General features: G+C 39.5%; 1 protein-coding gene across 2 annotated transcripts in view; it reads left to right on the forward strand.

The window, feature by feature from the left end:
* Positions 1-19,171, forward strand: part of LOC136862870 (dihydrolipoyllysine-residue succinyltransferase component of 2-oxoglutarate dehydrogenase complex, mitochondrial) — a 230,837-nt gene that overhangs the window by 61,475 nt on the left and 150,191 nt on the right. For both annotated transcript variants that reach the window (XM_068225803.1, XM_067139138.2), the window contains one exon: positions 12,340-12,404. In XM_068225803.1, coding sequence (XP_068081904.1) covers positions 12,340-12,404 — 65 coding nt within the window. The remainder of the gene's footprint in view (positions 1-12,339; positions 12,405-19,171) is intronic.

A 19,171-nucleotide genomic window follows, 5' to 3' on the forward strand; every position in this document is an offset into this window, starting at 1 on the left:
CTAATAGGTTTCTATAATAACATTTGACAACTTTAAAGATGCCTACACAATGGAATGACTTTTTCTCATTCCACTTTTAAAAGCCTGCAGGATATCTGCTGACCCCAATAGTTATCATGGAATAGTATTAGGATCCTGTCTTAGAAAATCTTTTCTTAAATTACTTTTACAGCAGTTCATGTTGGCTCTAGAATATTATCATCTAGTTCCTAAACACCAATATGCATTCATTAAAGGGTGCAGCTCACATCAGGATGCATTTAACATTTTTATCATTGATGTCTTTCTGGCGACATACCGAAAACAAAATATGGTTGCTATCTTTTTAAGTTACAAAAGTGCGTATGATACTGTCCCGCTTCATATTCTTTGGGAAGAGCTCTCTTTAAGACAAATCCCGGACAGATTTATAAATTTTCTACATCAATTACTATTGCATTGCCTGTTCATTGTCAAATCGGCAGAACACCAAATAGCAAGTCGACAAACATCTCCTGGACTACCACAGGGGGATATATTCAGTGGCATCTTATTTGCATTATATATTCATGATTTTGAACAGTAAATTCCACATTCCGCGCACCTGCTTGCCTATGCCGATGATTTTGATATCTATTATTCACATGAGAGATTAGATACCTGTTGACAACACCTGCCAAAAGTAATCAGTGAGGCAGCTTCGTGGTTAGATGCCCATGGTCTCCAGCTCTCTATCTCAAAATGATCTGAAATGATCCTTACTCATCATTGATATTATGATCAATCTCCCATTTCATTTGATGGGTTTGAAATACTGATTTGTAACCAATATAAATATCTTGGTTTAATCCCTCAAATATAATCAGGAATAACAGTAGCGTAGCCAGGATTTCCGTTTGGGGGGGGCCCATTCATCCAGAATTTTATTTTGATAGGTGTCGAAACTTCCATAGTTTAGGTGGTGTAGAATACCGAAAAAGGAAATGAGTGTCCTTGGATCCAAGTAAGAGTGGTGGATTCGTGCGGATTCCGGAAGCTAATAGTAATTTCCTTCTTCTTCTTCCCCACTTATCCACATCTGTGGGCTCGCGGGTGCAAAATATGTCGCACATGTGGATTTGGCCCTGTTTTACTTCCGGATGTCCTTCCCGACGCCAACCCTATATAGAGGGATGTAATCAGTGTTGTGTGTTTATTTGGTGGTTGGTAATGTAGTATGTTGTCTGAATATGTTGGGACAAACACCCAGTCCCTAGCCAGAAGAATTATTCAGACGCGATTAAAATCCCCGACCCAGCCGGGAATCGAACCCGGAACCGTCTGAACCGAAGGCCTCAACACTGATCATTCAGCCAATGAGTCAGACTCCGGAAGCTAATATTAATTCACATTATATATAAAATGCTCAATAAAAGAACTTTCGTTAAAACTCCTGGGGTGTCTGGACTCCTTGGACGACAACCCCCCGGTCCCCCGGCTACCTCTGTTACTCCCATCCCAACATAACTGCAGCATTTCATATATTCCGCGTAGAAGTGAAATGAATGCAAGAATAAACACTTTGAGTAAGGATGCAATATTCTGGTTTAGAACAAATACGGTAATGTAATAATAATAATGGTCATGTGAGAAGCAATAAAGAAGTGACATTTTATACAAATAATGCGGCAAAGATACACACACAAACACACACGCGCGCGCTTGCGAATACAGGTTTCTCGTCCTTCTTGTCCATGGCTAGATGATGAAGGCAAGAGAATGATGGCCCACCGTGACTCGTTATTTCGACATTATAAACAAACCCTAGATGACACAGACTTCGAATCTAACCGCATCTTAAGAAATCGCACAAAGCAGTTAATCAGAAATTTTAAAAATGCATATATTTTCGGATTTTAGCTAACAACTTAAATTCTAATCGCGCATGGGACCAACTTAGAGCTCTGGGAATAGGAAAACATCAACAGAGACAGAAAACTCCTGATATTCCACTTGACGAACTGAACGATTACTTTAGTAGAATAAATATTCAACCTACCCAAATTAACTGCATCGACTCACCGCCCTCCCCTCCAGCCAATCCGCCAATCACATTTCACAGTGTCACAGAAAATCAGGTTAAAAGGCTTTGTACTCGATTAAATCAAAGACTACAGGTGTATATGATATTCCTATTACTTTTATACATAACATTATGGGTGCTATCTCGCCTATACTGACGCACATACTGAACTACTGTTTACTAAGCGGAACTTTCCCTACTGTATGGAAAACAGTCAATATTATATCGGTACCTAAGAGTTTAGACCCACAATCACCCTCTGACTATCGTCCTATGTCCGTACTCCCTGCGCTTTCTAAAGACTTGGAACGTTTAGTATACGAGGAAGTTCTGGAATACCTAAAAAAAAAATGCTCTTATGGACCCTTTGCAATCTGGATTTGAGAAGGGTCACAGTACCGCGACAGCACTTTTGAAGGTTACCGAAGACATTAGAAACGCTATGGACAAACGACTGCTCACTATACGTATCCTTCTTGACTTCAGTAGCGCCTTTGACACTGTACTAATTCCGACTATGATACAGAAAATGGAACTGCTAAATTTCGACCTGGCTGCGCTTACGGTTTTTAGTTATTTGAGTAACCGTCAACAGCGTGTAACAGTAAACGACAAGGCCTCTAAATGTTAAATGAAACTTAGTGTTGCCCCACAGGGCAGTATTCTACGGCCCCTAAGTTTCTGTATTTATATCAATGACATACCATCTGTGACAGGAAATAACACACATGACCTCTGTGCTGACGATCTTTAAATAGGCTATATCGACACGGCAAGACAAGATATTAACATGGACCTCCGACGACTCAGCGTACATGCACAACGAAGCTCTCTTATACTAAACTGCAAAAAAACTCAGACAATTATAATTGGATCACGAAAATTACTGAGCTTCTCAAACAATGTCGCAATCCCGCCTATCCTACTGAATGGTAACATTATTCCCTACAGTAAAACGGTTAAAAATCCCGGCGTAATGATGAATGTAACAGTTGATTGGTCTGATCAAACGAAAGAAATACGTAAAAAGATTTTTGGAATACTTCACCCTCTTAAACGACAGAGGAATGTATTTCCATTTGAGCTACAGGCCAAACGAATACAGACACTCATTCTCCCTATTCTTGATTATTGTGACGTTGTTTTAGTTGACATGACGAGAGAAGAAACACTTAAACTTCAACGAGCACTGAATTCCTGCCTGCGATTTATTTACAATATCGGGTACGATGTTCATATCACCCCGTACTTCAGGCTGTCTCATGGCTGATGTCTGATAAACGTCGGCAGCTACACACTTTAACGATGGTGATCAGAGTGGTAGCTGAATGTCAGCCAATGTATATTTCTTCTAAATTCATCTTTTTATCATCATTTCACAACATTAATACACGTTCTAGATCCATTCTTTCTATTCCACTGCACCGCACAAATAAAATTATTAGATCATTTGTGGTGACTGTCACCAGATTATGGAATTCCCTGCCAGTTCAGGTCAGAGAAACTAGCTTTTTAAAATCACGATTTAAAGTCACCTGCCGCGACTACCTGCTGAGGACAGCTGACTGAATGGTTGACGTATGAATGTGTGCGTTCCTGAGGATTAGCCATGTTTAAGAGTTTTTAATATTAATTAGTTCTAATATTAATTTAGTAAGTAATTTATTTAAATTTATTTTAAATTCTATTAATTTAAGTAGTTTTAACTATTTTAAGAATCTCAGTATTTTATTTAAGATATTGATTAGCATGTGGTTAAGTGTACAAGAGGGCCTGGAGCCCTAACTTCGCCACTGTACTGAAGGCACTAATAAACAGACAAATAAATTAAATAAATAAATAAATAAATAAATAAATAAATAAATAAATAAATAAATAAATAAATAAATAATGTAAAGCGTATGGGTATAGATATTTTGTTAGTTGGTAAAGAAAAATACACGTTACAACAAATGCTATGTAGGGTTTACCTTGTCTTGTTAGTTTCCAACGCGGTTAGGGCCACGCAGCTGTGAGCTTGCATCCGGGAGATAGTGGATTCGAACCCCACTGTCGGCAGCCCTGAAAATGTTTTCCCGTGGTTTCCCATTATCACACCAAGTAAATGCTGGGGCCGTACCTTAATTAAGGCCACGGCCGCTTCCTTCCCACTCCTAGGCATTTCCTATCCCGACGTCGCCATAAGACCTATCTGTGTCGGTGTGACGTAAAGTAAATTGTTAATTACTTTTCCACGCAAGTCTGGGATACAGAATATAGTAGTATAAAGTTAGAGTTTCGTGACGCTAATATTCGTATCTATAATTTTTATTAACGTGACAGAAATCAACGACACTGAGCTGTTGCCATTTCAACACCGTTTTAAGGGTTCGATCCAATCCGGGATTTGAACCTGCGAACTCAGACTCAGAAGGACAGCGACTCAACCAACTGAGCCACATGAAAAGGAGGCGTTTGTGATTATTGTTATAAATAGATGCAGCTAGTATTTTTACAAAGGTTTAATGAGGAGCATTTATTAAGGCGTACGTTTTCTTACTGTCCAAAACGTACGAGGCCGGACAGAAGAACTAGCTGGAAGCTAAGGAGACTTGCAGGGGTGTCGCTTCCTTCTCTGTTCACTTTTCCAAATTAAACTCCATGACGTAACAGCCCCGAAGCGCCATCGCCTACCAAGCGACGGCTGTTCAGCCCGGAGGCCTGCAGATTACGAGGTGTCGTGTGGTCAGCACGACAAATCCTCTCCGCTGTTATTCCTGGCTTTCTAGACCGGGGCCGTCATCTCACCGTCAGATAGCTCCTCAAAACACGTGAGCTGAGTGTACCTCGAACCAGCCCCCAGATCCAGGTAAAAGTCCCTGACCTGGCCGGGAATAGAACCCGGGGCCTCTGGTAAGAGGCAGGCACGCTACCCGTACACTGTGGGGCTGGCTGGTACTTTTAGGTCTCGTTATTTTTGAATTTGACTTAAGACATCCTGCATTCGATTCCCGGCACTGACAGAGTTAAGAAAGGCATGGGATGGGGAGGATACAGCCTTGTTTTTGGGTGCAGTAGAGTTTCCCTTGAGTCTCTCGTAATCGAAATATATACGGCCTGGAAGGTAGTCACCTTCACGGGGTGTAGTACCAAAGTGGTTCCTTTTTTTTAAGAAGACAAAAAATGATTCTACTTCCTCACAGACGAAGAACGATATTATCAATTTTACGAACAGTTTCAATAATGCAGCCGGTTTATGTTAAGAGTACAAAAGCTCTGATTGTACATGGTAACAATCAAAACCAACAATATCTACTGAAGATCCGTCACTGCACTCGGTAGGACCGGCTTCCTTTTCATATTCACCGGGCGAGTTGGCCGTGCAGTTAGGGGCGCACAGCTGTGTGCTTGCATCCGGGAGATAGTGGGTTCAAACACCTCTGTCGGCAGCCCTAAATATAGTTTTCAGTGGTTTCCCATTTTCACACCAGGCAAATGCTGGGGCTGTGCCTTAATTAAGGCCACGGTCGCTTCTTCCCACTCTCAGCCCTTTCCTTTCCCATCGTCGCCATTGAAGACCTACGGTGCGACGTAAAGCAAATTCTAAATAAAAAATAAAAAATCTTTTCACAACCCCTTCCAAGGAAAAGTTGTATTCACACTACTGGCCTAGACTTACACCCCACCCACTGAAATTATTTTGTGGGTACGCCACTGCATCCACTCACCATTTAAGGTACAAGATAAACCCGAAGAATGGTTGAATGCTCAAAATACACCACCATAAAAGATGCGATTATGGCTCAAAAGTATAAAGAAAGGTAAGGGACGGGATCTAGTGTTTTAAGTAGAATGCGTATCAATAGAACGTGACGTCCCATTTTTAAAATGTTTCATGTATCGACTGCGATTCAAGCCTGGGCCGTCCTGATGAGAAGATAGAAGCATTGGAACTGAGTTATCACGCCCGCCAATTACAAAGTATTTACCCGCACTTTTGATGGTGCCATTTGAGGTTCCAATCAGTCCCCGGGCATTTGACAAAATATATAGGCCTACCTATCGAACTTAGGCACGCATCCGCGATTGTCTTGGCACTGTAAGAATTTAAAAAAAACTTTTTCATACTTACCGAGGATGCACATAGTGTTGGCTTTTCAGTGACAAAACGGTCCCTCTTCAAAAAATGTTACTTATATGGCACAAAATGAGGAACTAACGTGCAGATCACAATCCTGTCACAGTCTTCCCAACGCTGCAACTCAAACACAGCACATCTCTCAACCACGGTGCAACCCGAGGATGCCTAGGATATTGTTGTTTCCTGGAACAGATCTGCAAAAGCTGACACGATGTTGTAAGCTTGCAGCTGTTTCTGGACGTGGCCCCCGTTATCTCGGTGGTCACGTTCCGGCCCCCTACTGAGTAATCCCTTGCTAATTGGCCCTTTCTTCATGTCTTGACATTTGTCAATACACGGTTTCAATCCCAATACTGAGGCCTCTACAGGGAAATATCCTCGCGCATCACAATCCTAAGTGTCTTCCTTTCATTCAAGCAGTACAAATATGGAGAATTATGTATGTCCCTATTGAGCCCTACTAATAGATTCTTGTCGCTACGTTAATTTAACATTTTGGCGTACGTTTTTAAGTTGTTCGTACCGTACGTAAAACAAAGGCTAATCCTCGCTCTAGTTTCAGGAAACATTTTGGGGGGGGCCCGGCCCCCCTGGGCCCCCCCCTGGCTACGCCAGTGAGGAATAAGGAGGAGTTCGAGCTCAGTGTGAGTTTTCTCACACAGACACCAGTTACCTCTTATTAATTAAACTGCCCAGTTGTTAAGGCAAAAAGAACAACAGGAAGCTTCAAGTGGAACAGTTATCTGGAACACCTGAGGAGAAACACATGATGGCTCTGGAACAAATACAGGGACCTTCAAGACCAAAAAAGTCTAGATTCTTACAAAGAATCACAAAGAAAGTATAAGTCAGAAGTCAAAAAGGCTTCTAAGAAATCCTGGAGACAGTTTTGCGACTCCATCGAGAGTCAACATGAAGCAGCAAGGCTTCATAAAATTCTAATCTTCATGGAAGGGGAAGGCTGGGCTCATTGGAATCTCCCTCAGGTGGATATACATCCACAGAGAGGGAGACCCTGAGCTTATTGCCTGATGCCTACTTTCCAGGTTCAGTAGTCACAAATAGTGAAGTAGAATCGTGTGGATCCTTCCGACCCGATAGAAGTGGTTGGAAGGAAGCCGCAGAGATTGTTACCCCAAGAAGGGTGAAGTGGGCATTGGAATCTTTTGCCCCTTATAAAAGTCCAGGAATGGATGGGATCTTCCCAGCGCTTCTTCAGGAAGCGGGAGTGGTCCTTATACCATACCTAGTCAGAATATTTAGAGCCTGTCCAACCATGGGGTACTTGTACTCCTTGTGGCGTCAGGCGAAGGTAGTGTATAAATCTAAACCCGAAAGGTCATCATATACTAGACCTAAGGATTATAGACCCATTAGTCTAACGTCTTTTCTTCTTAAGACTTTGGAAAGACTGGTGGATAGACATATCAGGGAGAAAGTATTAAGAGATTGTCCCCTGCATTCTCATCAACATGCATACCAACCAGGCAAGTCGGTTGAGACGGCACTACACCAGCTTGTTTCCAGGCTGGAGAGTGCCTTGGATCAGCAACAACTTGCTGTGGTGGTATTCCTAGACATAGAAGGGGCCTTAACTACACATCTTTGGGCTCCATAGAACTTAGTCTAGAGAGAAGAGGTGTGAGTGGGATGCTCATAAGATGGATTATATCCTCACTGCAAGGCCGTCAAGTTCTGTTTACCCTCAACGCAGTAATGTTGAGAGTTAATATAGACAGGGGGTGTCCACAGGGAGGAGTATTATCACCAACATTATGGTGCCTGGTAGTGGATGAACTACTTACCAGGTTAAATGTTGGAGGAATTTATATGCCCAAGGCTATGCAGACAACATTACCCTGATGACGGTAGGAAATTTCCCCAGTATGGTTTTGAAGCTCATACAGAGCTCCCTACGCAGGGTGGGAAGATGGTGCCATGATACGGACTTGTCGGTCAATCCCGACAAAATGGAGCTCGTGGTGTTTACCAGGAGGAGGAGGCTAGATGGACTGTCAGAGCCATACCTATTTGGGAAAAAATTAGTTAAGACAACCTCAGTTAAGTACCTAGGGGTAATCCTCGAGGCAAGACTGAGTTGGAAAAAACATATAGACCATTAGGTGGACAAGGCTTGCAAGATTATGTGGGCCTGTCGCAGGACAATCGGAAATACTTGGGGCCTATGACCTAGGGTGGTCCAATGGCTTTATATTTCTATTGTACGGCCCACGATCACCTACGCATCTTTAGTCTGGTGGCCAGGTTCTGAGAGTAAAACTGTGACCACCAAGTTAAACAGTGGCACTGGATACTACACCATTATGTGCAATGGAGGCTATCCTATGCCTTCCCTCCTTACATTTATATGTTAAGGAGATAGCGGGAATGAGTGCTTACCGCCTCTGGTCACTCGGAGGATGGTCTTTCAAGAATCCGAATAGAGGTCATGTTTCTATTCTTACAAGGCTTCACCAGACTTGGCCTATGACAGTGATGATCGGGGACCTGATGAAGCCCAGTTTTAATAGCCCCAGCATTCGATTCTCCATTCCAGTGGTTTATAGGGTCAAAATGTAAGTACATCTGGTAAATGATCAACACTTTTTGATGCATTTTATTCAAATAGGTTTTTCAGGGAATACTTTTGTGATAAAAGTTGTCCTCTTCCACAGTAACTTCGGCCATGCCAAGAACGTACAGGAAAACATTACACAGTCGTGGGTATTGTAATTACAATCCTGTTTACTTCAAGAATGCTTTAGAAGAGACTAATAAAGGCACAATAACAATAAACGGGGAAGTTTATCCCGAAAGGGGCACGAAACACAGTTCCTATTTTCAACGATAAATATGTTGACGATCAGTTGACATGGATGATACACATTTAAGAACTTGATTGGCAGCCCAGATATTTTCTAATTTAGAAGACAGTGTATTATGAGGACAGTCTAGAAGATTGCTTCTTTTCTGACCTTTTCTCTCCATACAATTGGGCTTTATGATTTTCGTACATTTTATTTATTATCTTTTGTACCATTACAAATATTTATGCAATGCAACATGTAATTTTGTAATATCATAGAATGCTTGTATGCTTAGGCTAAATAAAATAGTTTCTTCTTTAGGGAAAATGTCAATTTGACCACTATACATCTGTTTCACTACAAATCGTTTTAATTTGTTTGTGATTGTTGATACTGGGCATTCTGCAGGTTTCTAAAAACATTCACGGTGGCTGAAGTAACACTACATCGAAGAAAACTTCATTTCTTGAGTTATTTTTATGGCAGACGAAGTTACCCCAAAGCATGGGGTAACTCCGGCCACTCTTTCAATAATCATAATTAATTACTGAATAACAATTGAAATTATGTTCATATTTACAAATGAAGAACAAACATGGCAGAACTTATATTATATTTTTCAGAAAATTAGAGGTAATATTTCACATTTTAATTTTTAAAATATATGAGAAAGTGGCCGAAGTTATCTCGTTTTATGGTACCTGTATTCATATAATCCAGTAGAACTCTCATTATCAGAGGTAATGTGGACTGATGGCACCTTAGATAATTGAAAACTAAGATAGTACGGATAGCCACAGATACATATTACAGTCTCTTCACTGACACGTAAGTTGCTAGCCACTTTGTAAATTGTTTCTCCCTGGTCCAACCGTTTGATTGCTTCTGCTTTCACATCTAACAATACCACAACATGCTTCCTTTTTCCACTCATTTGTGCTATTCAATAAATTCCCACATGAACAACACTAAAACATGTGTGCAATGTCAGCGCTGAAAACAGCCGAGGGGTACAGTTGGTGAAAGATGGATGAGTTATGTCAGCTTGCTATCTCACTAACAATCTCCCAGATTGAATAGCAAATGTTGGAGATAAGCTGATGCAGTTTGAAGTAGTCATTGTTTGTTGTTGCTTTCTGTAGTGAACTGTATTTGATAGCCATGCAAGAATGCCATTTCGTCTTCATTTTCACCTCAGTAAAGCAGTTGGACATCATACCATTCATAGTTATCACATATGTCAAACTATTTGAGTTGATTTCACCACTGCTACCTGCATAATACTGTACCACTACCATTGTGTTGTGCACAATCATCAAAGAAAACACCACAGTTTTTCAGAGACATGTATTTACATGCTCTGTACATTATAGTGTTTATAGAAAATATTTTACGAATTGTAAGAAAAGTAGATTATTCTTGGATGATGGAGGCTTCAGTTAACCAAGGTTCAGATAATTAGGATTCTACTCTAAATCCATACTTGAGCTATATTTGTTTGATTTACAATGACATATCTGGTAATTTCCCAGTTGATAGCCCTCCCTGACATAAAGCGGCTATGCAGACATGGCTAAACTTAAAGTTGGCCTTCTTCCTTTATCCTAATTTTAATTAAGAGTTTACAGCTCAACAACTATGGTTTCTTCCTGACAGTACAGCTTCAAGTGGTATGCTACCTATCGTTTGATTTTACTTTTAAGAAGATATGGGGCATTGTACCAGGTTCTTTACATGTACTGCTAGTTTATTGGGTACACTGTTGATATAACATACACCGAGCAAGTGACTGTGTGGTTTGGGTCTCATAGCTAGCAGTTTGCATTCAGGAGATAGTAGGTTTGAACCCCACTGTTGGCAGCCCTGAAGAAAGTTTCTGTTTTTTTCCCGTATTCACACCAGGCAAATGCTGGGGTTGTACCTTAATTAAGGCCATGGTCACTTCCTCCCACACCCTGGCCATTCTTACTGTGGTATATGAAAAGCTATTTTGAGTAATGTACTTAATCTGTTACCTGGAAGAATATAGCAGATTGTACCGGACTAAATGTGATTGCTTCTGTTGTAGTATGTGTTAGAAGATAGGAACATTTTTCAGTTCCAGTTGTTACATGTTCAGCAACAAATTCTATTTCCATTTCTACACTAGTCTCTTTTACATTTGTTGCCTTCTTCCGAACAAAAGACCTGTCATCTCTACAATATATAGCAACACCTCCACTCTTGTGAATATCTTCTCAGTACGGTAACTATGAACTAACATATAATTTGGAACCTGTTAAATGTAAGTTCCTCTATCCTAACACTATGTTCTGTTACAGTGAATATATCAGGCTTGTTTACTAGCAGGAACTCCTTTATAATCTCTGTTTTATTACCGAGACATTGCAAATTTTTATTAACTATTCGCATTGTACCATTAGCTACATACACATAACATAAGAAGTGCACTAAACCAGAATATGCAAACCTTTTGTTTGAGTACTGTATTACTATGTCTGACTGATAGGTTTGAATTACAAGCTCACTGATGATGATGATGCAGTTTTACAAAATGTTGGCAGTGGGGAAACAGTCTAGCTGCTATTTGGTGGTGGTGGTGTTGGTGGTAGTGTAGTGGTGGTGAAATACAAGTGTACAACCAACCTCTAAAACTGCTATTTCATAACCAGATTCTTCAGGGTGGTTTGGGGGCAGGGATCTAAAATTCAATATCATGGTACTATTTTTTTCAGTATGGGATACTGTTTCATCGTATTTGTAAACAGCCCATAAACCACAAGCCAACTGGTGTAGAATAGTGACTTTGTTTCTATATATTTGGAAAAATGCTCTCTTTCATCATAACCACATGAACAGTAGCCTACTTATGATGACAAATTTATTCGAGGATACATATTGTTTAAGATTGTGTGTTACAAGTAGCAGAAACAACTCTTCATAAGTAGCAATGCTGGGTTTGGTATCATTGCTCTATCTCTGTTTGGCCAGATGCCATCAGCAATGTCACTGACAACAGAATGGTGTTCTGCACTCCACACATGAATCATTTTGAACATGGCTGAGATCAACTTGATACAGATTATTTTGTGGATAAGTGATGAAAAATCCTTTTTAAAATGTGTGTTATGAAAATTATATAAGTAATGCAACAGTTGAACCAGTTTCTGTATTCAGTTCTCATAAGTAAAAAAGGGCTAAAAATCAACATGTACCACTCTAAAGCAATATTGGTACATACATAGTTTAAACTGGTGCACTTTTCCTCTGACATTTCTTTCTTTCTTTCTTTCTTTCTTTCTTTCTTTCTTTCTTTGATAACAGTTTGTTTCTGTTACCTCATTAATGAAATATCTGTACATATTTTACAGGTGTGGAAAAATTGCACGGTGTCATCATTCAGGATTCAGACTCTTCCATTGCACTGCTACCACAAGTAGGTGGGAGATCATTTTCTGACCAGAATTAATTTGGTAAAGTTCTAGTCCAGCCTTGGACATGGTTTGCATACTCATTTCTCTTCTTGTTACTAATTGCTTTACGTTGCACCAACACAGATGGGTATTATGGTGATGATAGGATGGAAAGGGCTAGGAGTGGGAAGGAAGCAACCATGGCCTGAATTAAGGAACAGCCCCAGCATTTGCCTGGTGTGAAAATGGGAAACCAAAGAAAACTATCTTCAGGACTGCCGACAGTGGGGTTGAAACCCACAATCTCCCAAATGCAAGCTCACAGCTGCATGCCCCTGATCCCATGGCCAACTAACTTGGTGCATATTCATTCTTCTACTGTTAAGTGTTCATTCTTTTATCAATCAATCAAACAATCAATCAATCAATCAATCAATCAATCAATCAATCAATCAATCAATCAATCAATCAATCAATCAATCAATCAATCAATCAATCAATCAATCATCTGCATTTAAGGCTGTTGCCCAGGTGAAATGAAACGTCGTATGGCTTTTAGTGCCGGGATATCCCAGGATATAATGTAGCCCCCGTGCCATTGGAATTAACCAATTAAGGTTAAAATCCCCGACCCAGCCGGGAATCGAACCCGGGACCCTCTGAACCGAAGGCCAGTACGCTGACCATTCAGCCAACGAGTCGGATGCCCAGGTGGCAGATTCCCTATCAGATGTTTACTTAGACTTGAGTGAAAGACCCTGTATAAGGAACAATCTTCCTTGGGATAACCATATTAATGAGTTTGTAAATATAGGTGATGAGAGTATAGGGAAGTGGAAGCGCAGTAAGGTTGATATAATTTGTAAGTGTTTAACTATAGAAGTATTGTAAAGAAAGGAAGAGAATCAAGATACTTAATAGATGTACATTTACCAGATATTATAATCGGAGATGAATCGTAGCTGAGAAGTGATATGATGGATCCAGAAATGTTCTCACAGAACTGGAGTGTTTATTGTAAGGAAAATATAGGAATGGAATGAGGAGTATTATTACTGGTGAAAGAAAAATTTGCAAGTTGCAATTGAGATGAGGATGTGAAACATGAAATTTTAAGTTTAAGACTCTGAAAATGTTAGGCAATGCAATATTATTGGCTTGTTACAGACGTGGAAACAGTGGCGCTGAATGATGCAAAATATAAATTGCATTTCTATTCTTTTGAGTTCTTGTGCTACCTATGGGTCTTCTTAACAAACTAAGTTACACAACAGTTCATGATTTTGCCACTTAATGTACAACTGGTAAGGAATTTAGTGAAATCTGTAATTGTGCTTTTCTCAAAATACAGTTTTCCTAATAGGATCAATCCTCAATTATAGTAATATCTTCTGAAGTATTGCACCTAGAACCATGAACTCTTCTTTAAAATGCTCAGTATCTAATATCAATTTTAGAACCAAAAAGATCTCAAAAATGAAAAATCTGACTTTTGATCCATTTCTGCGTAACCCATTGGCACTGACTTATGGAACCATTCCGTACACTGCCATTTTGGACTGAAAGCCAACATATGGAACTGTTTCACAGAAACTTATAAACATTAGTGGTTCAAGTTATTGGCAAGAGATGGGTCTTGCGGCAAATACAGATTACTCCTTGAAGTTCAGGGAATCTTCTAAATAAAATGCACCCTACTAAGTTCATAGAATGCTGTATAAAAAGACAAAACATGATCTGCCTCTGCTTGTCGTAAAGAGTCATGGCTGGTGGTGATGAAGATATATGAAGTGGCTAGAAAGTGATAACCACAACGACTTTTTCTCAGGAGAATGTGATCACTGTTGCAAAGATGATAATACTGATATTGATCATTTTAGTGAAAATGATTCTAGTGACAATAGCAGTATGTATGATGCAAATGAAGATCGTGGTGAATGGGATGCTTCAGAAGTTTTATCTTCGGCATGGAGTTGGTCGACCATTTCTATTACACCGAGGGCAATTCCATTCACTGGTGTTTCTGGTATCAGTGCCCTCATTTCTAGAAGACTGGGGACAAATTCTTGCATATTAGATGTCTGTCTTGAATTCCTTTGGGGTGAATTCTCGGAAGTGATTATGATTTTAAAAAAACTAATGACTATGCTGGTTTCCAGATGAATAATTTGACAAGAAATAGACTAAAATGTGACAGTAAGTGGTATCCTTGCATGGCTGATGAGATATAGGCATATTTTTTTGTTGGTGATGCTCATGAGCCAAATATGGAAAAGGAACCTCAAGTTGTACTGGTTTAAGAGGAATGTTATAGAAACTAAAATATTTTCTGAAACTATGACATTCGAGCAATTCTGCCAAATTTCATGATTTCTGCACATCTCCAATTACAATTTTACAGATTCTAATGACTGTCAAAGAAAAACCAACCAGTTATTTCATATTTGCAAACAAAGTTTCAGAAAATCTACAATCTTGATAGAGATATAGATATAGAGATATATGCATGAAATTTTGAGGCAGGCTCCCATTTGTGCAATACAATCGTTAGAAGAGAGCGAGATTTGGAATTAAAACTTATGAACTCTGTGAAAATGCATCTGGGTACTGCTCCCAGTTCAAAATTTATACCGGACAGGACAAACAGGGTGATAGATGCAGTAATGTAAGGTCTAACAGAAGCAAACTTGAATCAAGGTCATATATTATATCTTAATTACTGGTATGTTTCTCCTGAACTCTTGTGCACCTTGTTGGAAAATGAAATCCGTGCTGTAGGGACTGTGTGCTGTAACAATAAGAATATGCCTCCTGAATTCTGCACAGTTAAGCTGTGAAAGGTGAGGCATCAGAATGGCAGCTAATGATATTCTTGCATAAAGTGGAAAGACAGAAAGGATTTTCAATTGCTTTCTACCAACGATGAAGACTTGGACGGTGAAGAAGTGAATGTTCAAAGAAAACAAGAAGAATGAAAGGTATTTGCGTGCCTTCCTGTAACGCGATGTACTATCAAGGTTTATAGAAAGATGATGCTGTATCTTTTGGATATAACTATCTTTAATTCACGTTATGTATTCAGGAGGGTTACTGGCAGGCGGCTGCATTATACCGAGTTCCATACCACATTTGCCGAGCAAATGTTGCAGAGTATTATTCTTCCTCCTAGAACACCAAAAGGAAGGCTCCCTAGTAAAGATTTGCCCCCTTTGTCTTCAGGGACAAGTATGGGGACATTTTCTAGTTCCTTTCCCCACAAAAGAAAGGCTAAAGCATCCTTGCAGGCCCTGCAAAGTGTGCAAGGCTCATAAATTAAGGTCAAAAGTCAGAGGTGGCTATGTAAAAAATATGGTGTGCCACTTCTCCTGGAGCTGTTTCAAAAAACTCTCACATGGTGATTCACTACTGAAGACTGAGAAACAGTTATGAACATTTGGATATCAATCTGTGATGAAAGTAGCTTTCTAAAAATGTAAGTTTTTCAATAATTCTCTTCTGTCCCTGCAGGTGGAACAATTATTTATGTTCCAAAGGGTAAATGGCAAGAATCGATGACTGCATAAGTATAACTGAACTTAATTAATAGTTTTTGATGCAGTTTGTGACATACCCACTCGGCCCACAGATGTTTGACAAAATATAATGTGGCGGGTCACTTTAATATTAAAATATCTCATTGTTTCTCCATAAACAATATCCCATGGGCACCAGCCTTCAAGCTTATGGCTTGAAAACGAAAGTTGATAATTAATAATAATAATAATAATATGTAATGAGACTCAAAAAACTCCCAGGGGTAGGGTGACGGGACACAAATCAATAAGTACACTAACTTGGAATTTAAGGATCATTAATAATAATTTCAGAACATACAAATTAAAACAGCTATTTATTAGGATGAAAAACATGACATAACAGCGCATTAACGAAATCTGAACTTACGGAAGCAAAAGAAAAATTGAATGAAATTAACTCTAAGAAAATGAACTGTTGCGCAAAGACTTGCAGTAACTTATGCCATAAGCTCACCATATGTAGACTCTGTTGTCTTGAAGCTGATGATGGGTGAATATCTCATACTGGCTGCCTCATCTGTTGTTGGATTCCAGTCCTACTTATGCTTTTCCTGCCTTTAACACTTCCTACTTTACTCCTTACATAAAGTCGTAATGAGTCCTAATTTTAAGTGCAAAACCACCATGGGTTATGTTCATGGAGAGAATACACTTGTATTCTTCCATATTATGGAACAGTAGTGCAGCTAAATTCATAATAAAAGCTCTCCTTCCCTATACTAGTCAAAACCGGTCTCCCGTTGACTACCACTCATCATTGAGATAACAAGTCCCAATGAGAGTAACTTTTGAGTAGTATCCTACGGTACTACTCAGATGCGAAGTGAACTAAGTTAATATCTTCTCCGATGTGCAGACGTAGAATCATAGTAAGAGTGTCTTCCAAGAGTGAGAATAAGAATGCCCAAATACGAGTAACAATCTGCCTACGAGTAAGAATAAGAATGCTCTCTCCAGCTCTTGTCTTCGAAGTATATCCGTTCACAAGTCTCCTTCCATCAGCCATATCACATGGTCCAGTAAGATTCGAGGTCTCATCCCTTCTCCTATGTATTGCTGTGAATCCATTATGTTGCTTCATTACGTTCATTCACATAGGCTGAACTTTCCCGCTGAAATAAAGCGTCAGGTAGCGAAGTTCGAAAAGTGGGCGTTTATAATGTATCAACTGTCTCTTCATGAGGTGGAGAGGGTGAGGTGTCTCGTAACCTAGATGACGTACTTTTCCTGGAAATGGGCTGAAATTAGCCTGCTGGCTCTGGTCACCTCACAACAGCTATTGGAAAATTTACTGCAAGTTATTAATATGAATGATGTTGAAATACTTTACCCAATTATTTGTTCGTTCAGAATACGTAATAGCCGCGGTACAAAGAAATGAAATGATGATTGAAATGGATGATAAAAACCCTATATATATATATATACATATTAATTTAAAAGTGACCTATCAGTGATTAAATATATACATCTTATCAATTAATGATATAGTTCAATAATTGAAAACATGCAGTGATGTCCCAAACATCACAAGTTCAGTGGATAGGCAAAGCAGTAAATTCTTGTTAGAAATAAAATTTGGGCACAACTCTCAATAATTGATTAGAATAATTTATTAAAAACTTTCTGTCGCAACTCCACACTTAACAACACATTGTGCAATCACTCGGAACAAAAAGACAAAAGAATCGTAGTTTCAGTCATAGAGTAGTAATAAATTTAGTGTGGTTCTGGTGCGAGAAGGTTGGAGACACTATCTCTGGATAAAACAATTGAATAATAAAAAAAAACTACCATAGATATGAAAAATACTACAGACATTATGAACTATTTTTCTCATGTGAAATTTTTAACCACACTAAGTACAGAAGAAAAATTATTAATTACAATAATTCAGCGAAGCCTCAAGCTATCCAGAATGGTTTCTGAAATGCCAGATTTTCATCCACTGATGTCATGAATGAGTCATTATCATAAGAGAAAAGAAAAGTGCCTGAAGAACTAGTAAGGAAAATTCAGATGTTTTACAAAGACTGTACTAGCTGGGTACAAATTGGTGAAGGTCAATCATCATGGTATGAGCTCAAGAGTGGAGTTCAACAAGGAAGTGCACTGTTCCCACTACTGTTCATCACTGTTATGGCCAATATAATGAAGAACATCAAGGAAAAGTTAGGTGAACTGAATGCAGTGGCCTTTGCTGATGATATCATGATTTGGGGTGAAACAGAAGAGGAAGTACAGACCAGACTCAACGTATGGAAATCCCAGTTCCAGGAATATAACCTCAACATCAGCGAGACCAAGACAGTGGTGATGACAGTCAACAGAAAAGGGCATCCAGCAAGTGTAAAACTAGGAGACCACCGGCTAGAGTGTGTGGACAGTTTTCCTTACCTTGGAAGTGTACTTCAGTGATAATTCGGTCAGAAAGGAAATTACAAACAGAGTGCAAAAGGGATCAGAATTCTACCAACAAATAAGAACACTTTTATGGGATGACATGATTCCAAAACCGGCCAAACTGATGATGTCTAACAGCTATTTCATATCAATCTTGACCTATGGGATTGAAGCGTGCACCCTCACAAAAAGAGATTCATGAAGACTGCAAGCATCAAAGATGAAATTTCTTAGATCCACCATCCAGAGGACCAAGATGGACAAGTTAAGAAATGAGGAGGTGAGGAAAGAAGCTGGAATAAAGACATCCCTATTAGACTGAATCGGCACATCCATACTAGGGTGGTACGGGCATGTGATGAGGATTGAGCCTACAAGGGCAGCCAGAATAAATTTGGACAGACAGGTGGAGGGGAAAAGACCTGCATGAAGACTTAAAATCCGATGGATGGACATGATCAAGGTTGATCCTGTTATCAGAGGATGGACAGTGGATGATGTTCTCTATGACAAGTTGTATATGGACAGGAAGAAGTGGAAGAGGCTCATTAACAGAACACAGGAAACTGGAACTGTACAATGATGATGATGATGACGAAGATGTAGTCACTGACATAAATTGACTATGTGTGATGATTGAAGAGAGCTTGGAAGAACTAAACAACATCGACAGAGTTGTTTTCACAGATAGTGACATTGAATCTGTAATTGATTTTATTTCTACTGGATCAGATGCCAAAGATGATGCTATCAGTGAAACTTCCACTCCATCTGTCTGTATATATACTGGAGCACTGCACTCTGTTCTGCAG

The sequence above is a fragment of the Anabrus simplex genome, chromosome 2, assembly GCF_040414725.1.
Source record: "Anabrus simplex isolate iqAnaSimp1 chromosome 2, ASM4041472v1, whole genome shotgun sequence".
In the NCBI taxonomy this organism is placed as follows: domain Eukaryota; kingdom Metazoa; phylum Arthropoda; class Insecta; order Orthoptera; family Tettigoniidae; genus Anabrus; species Anabrus simplex.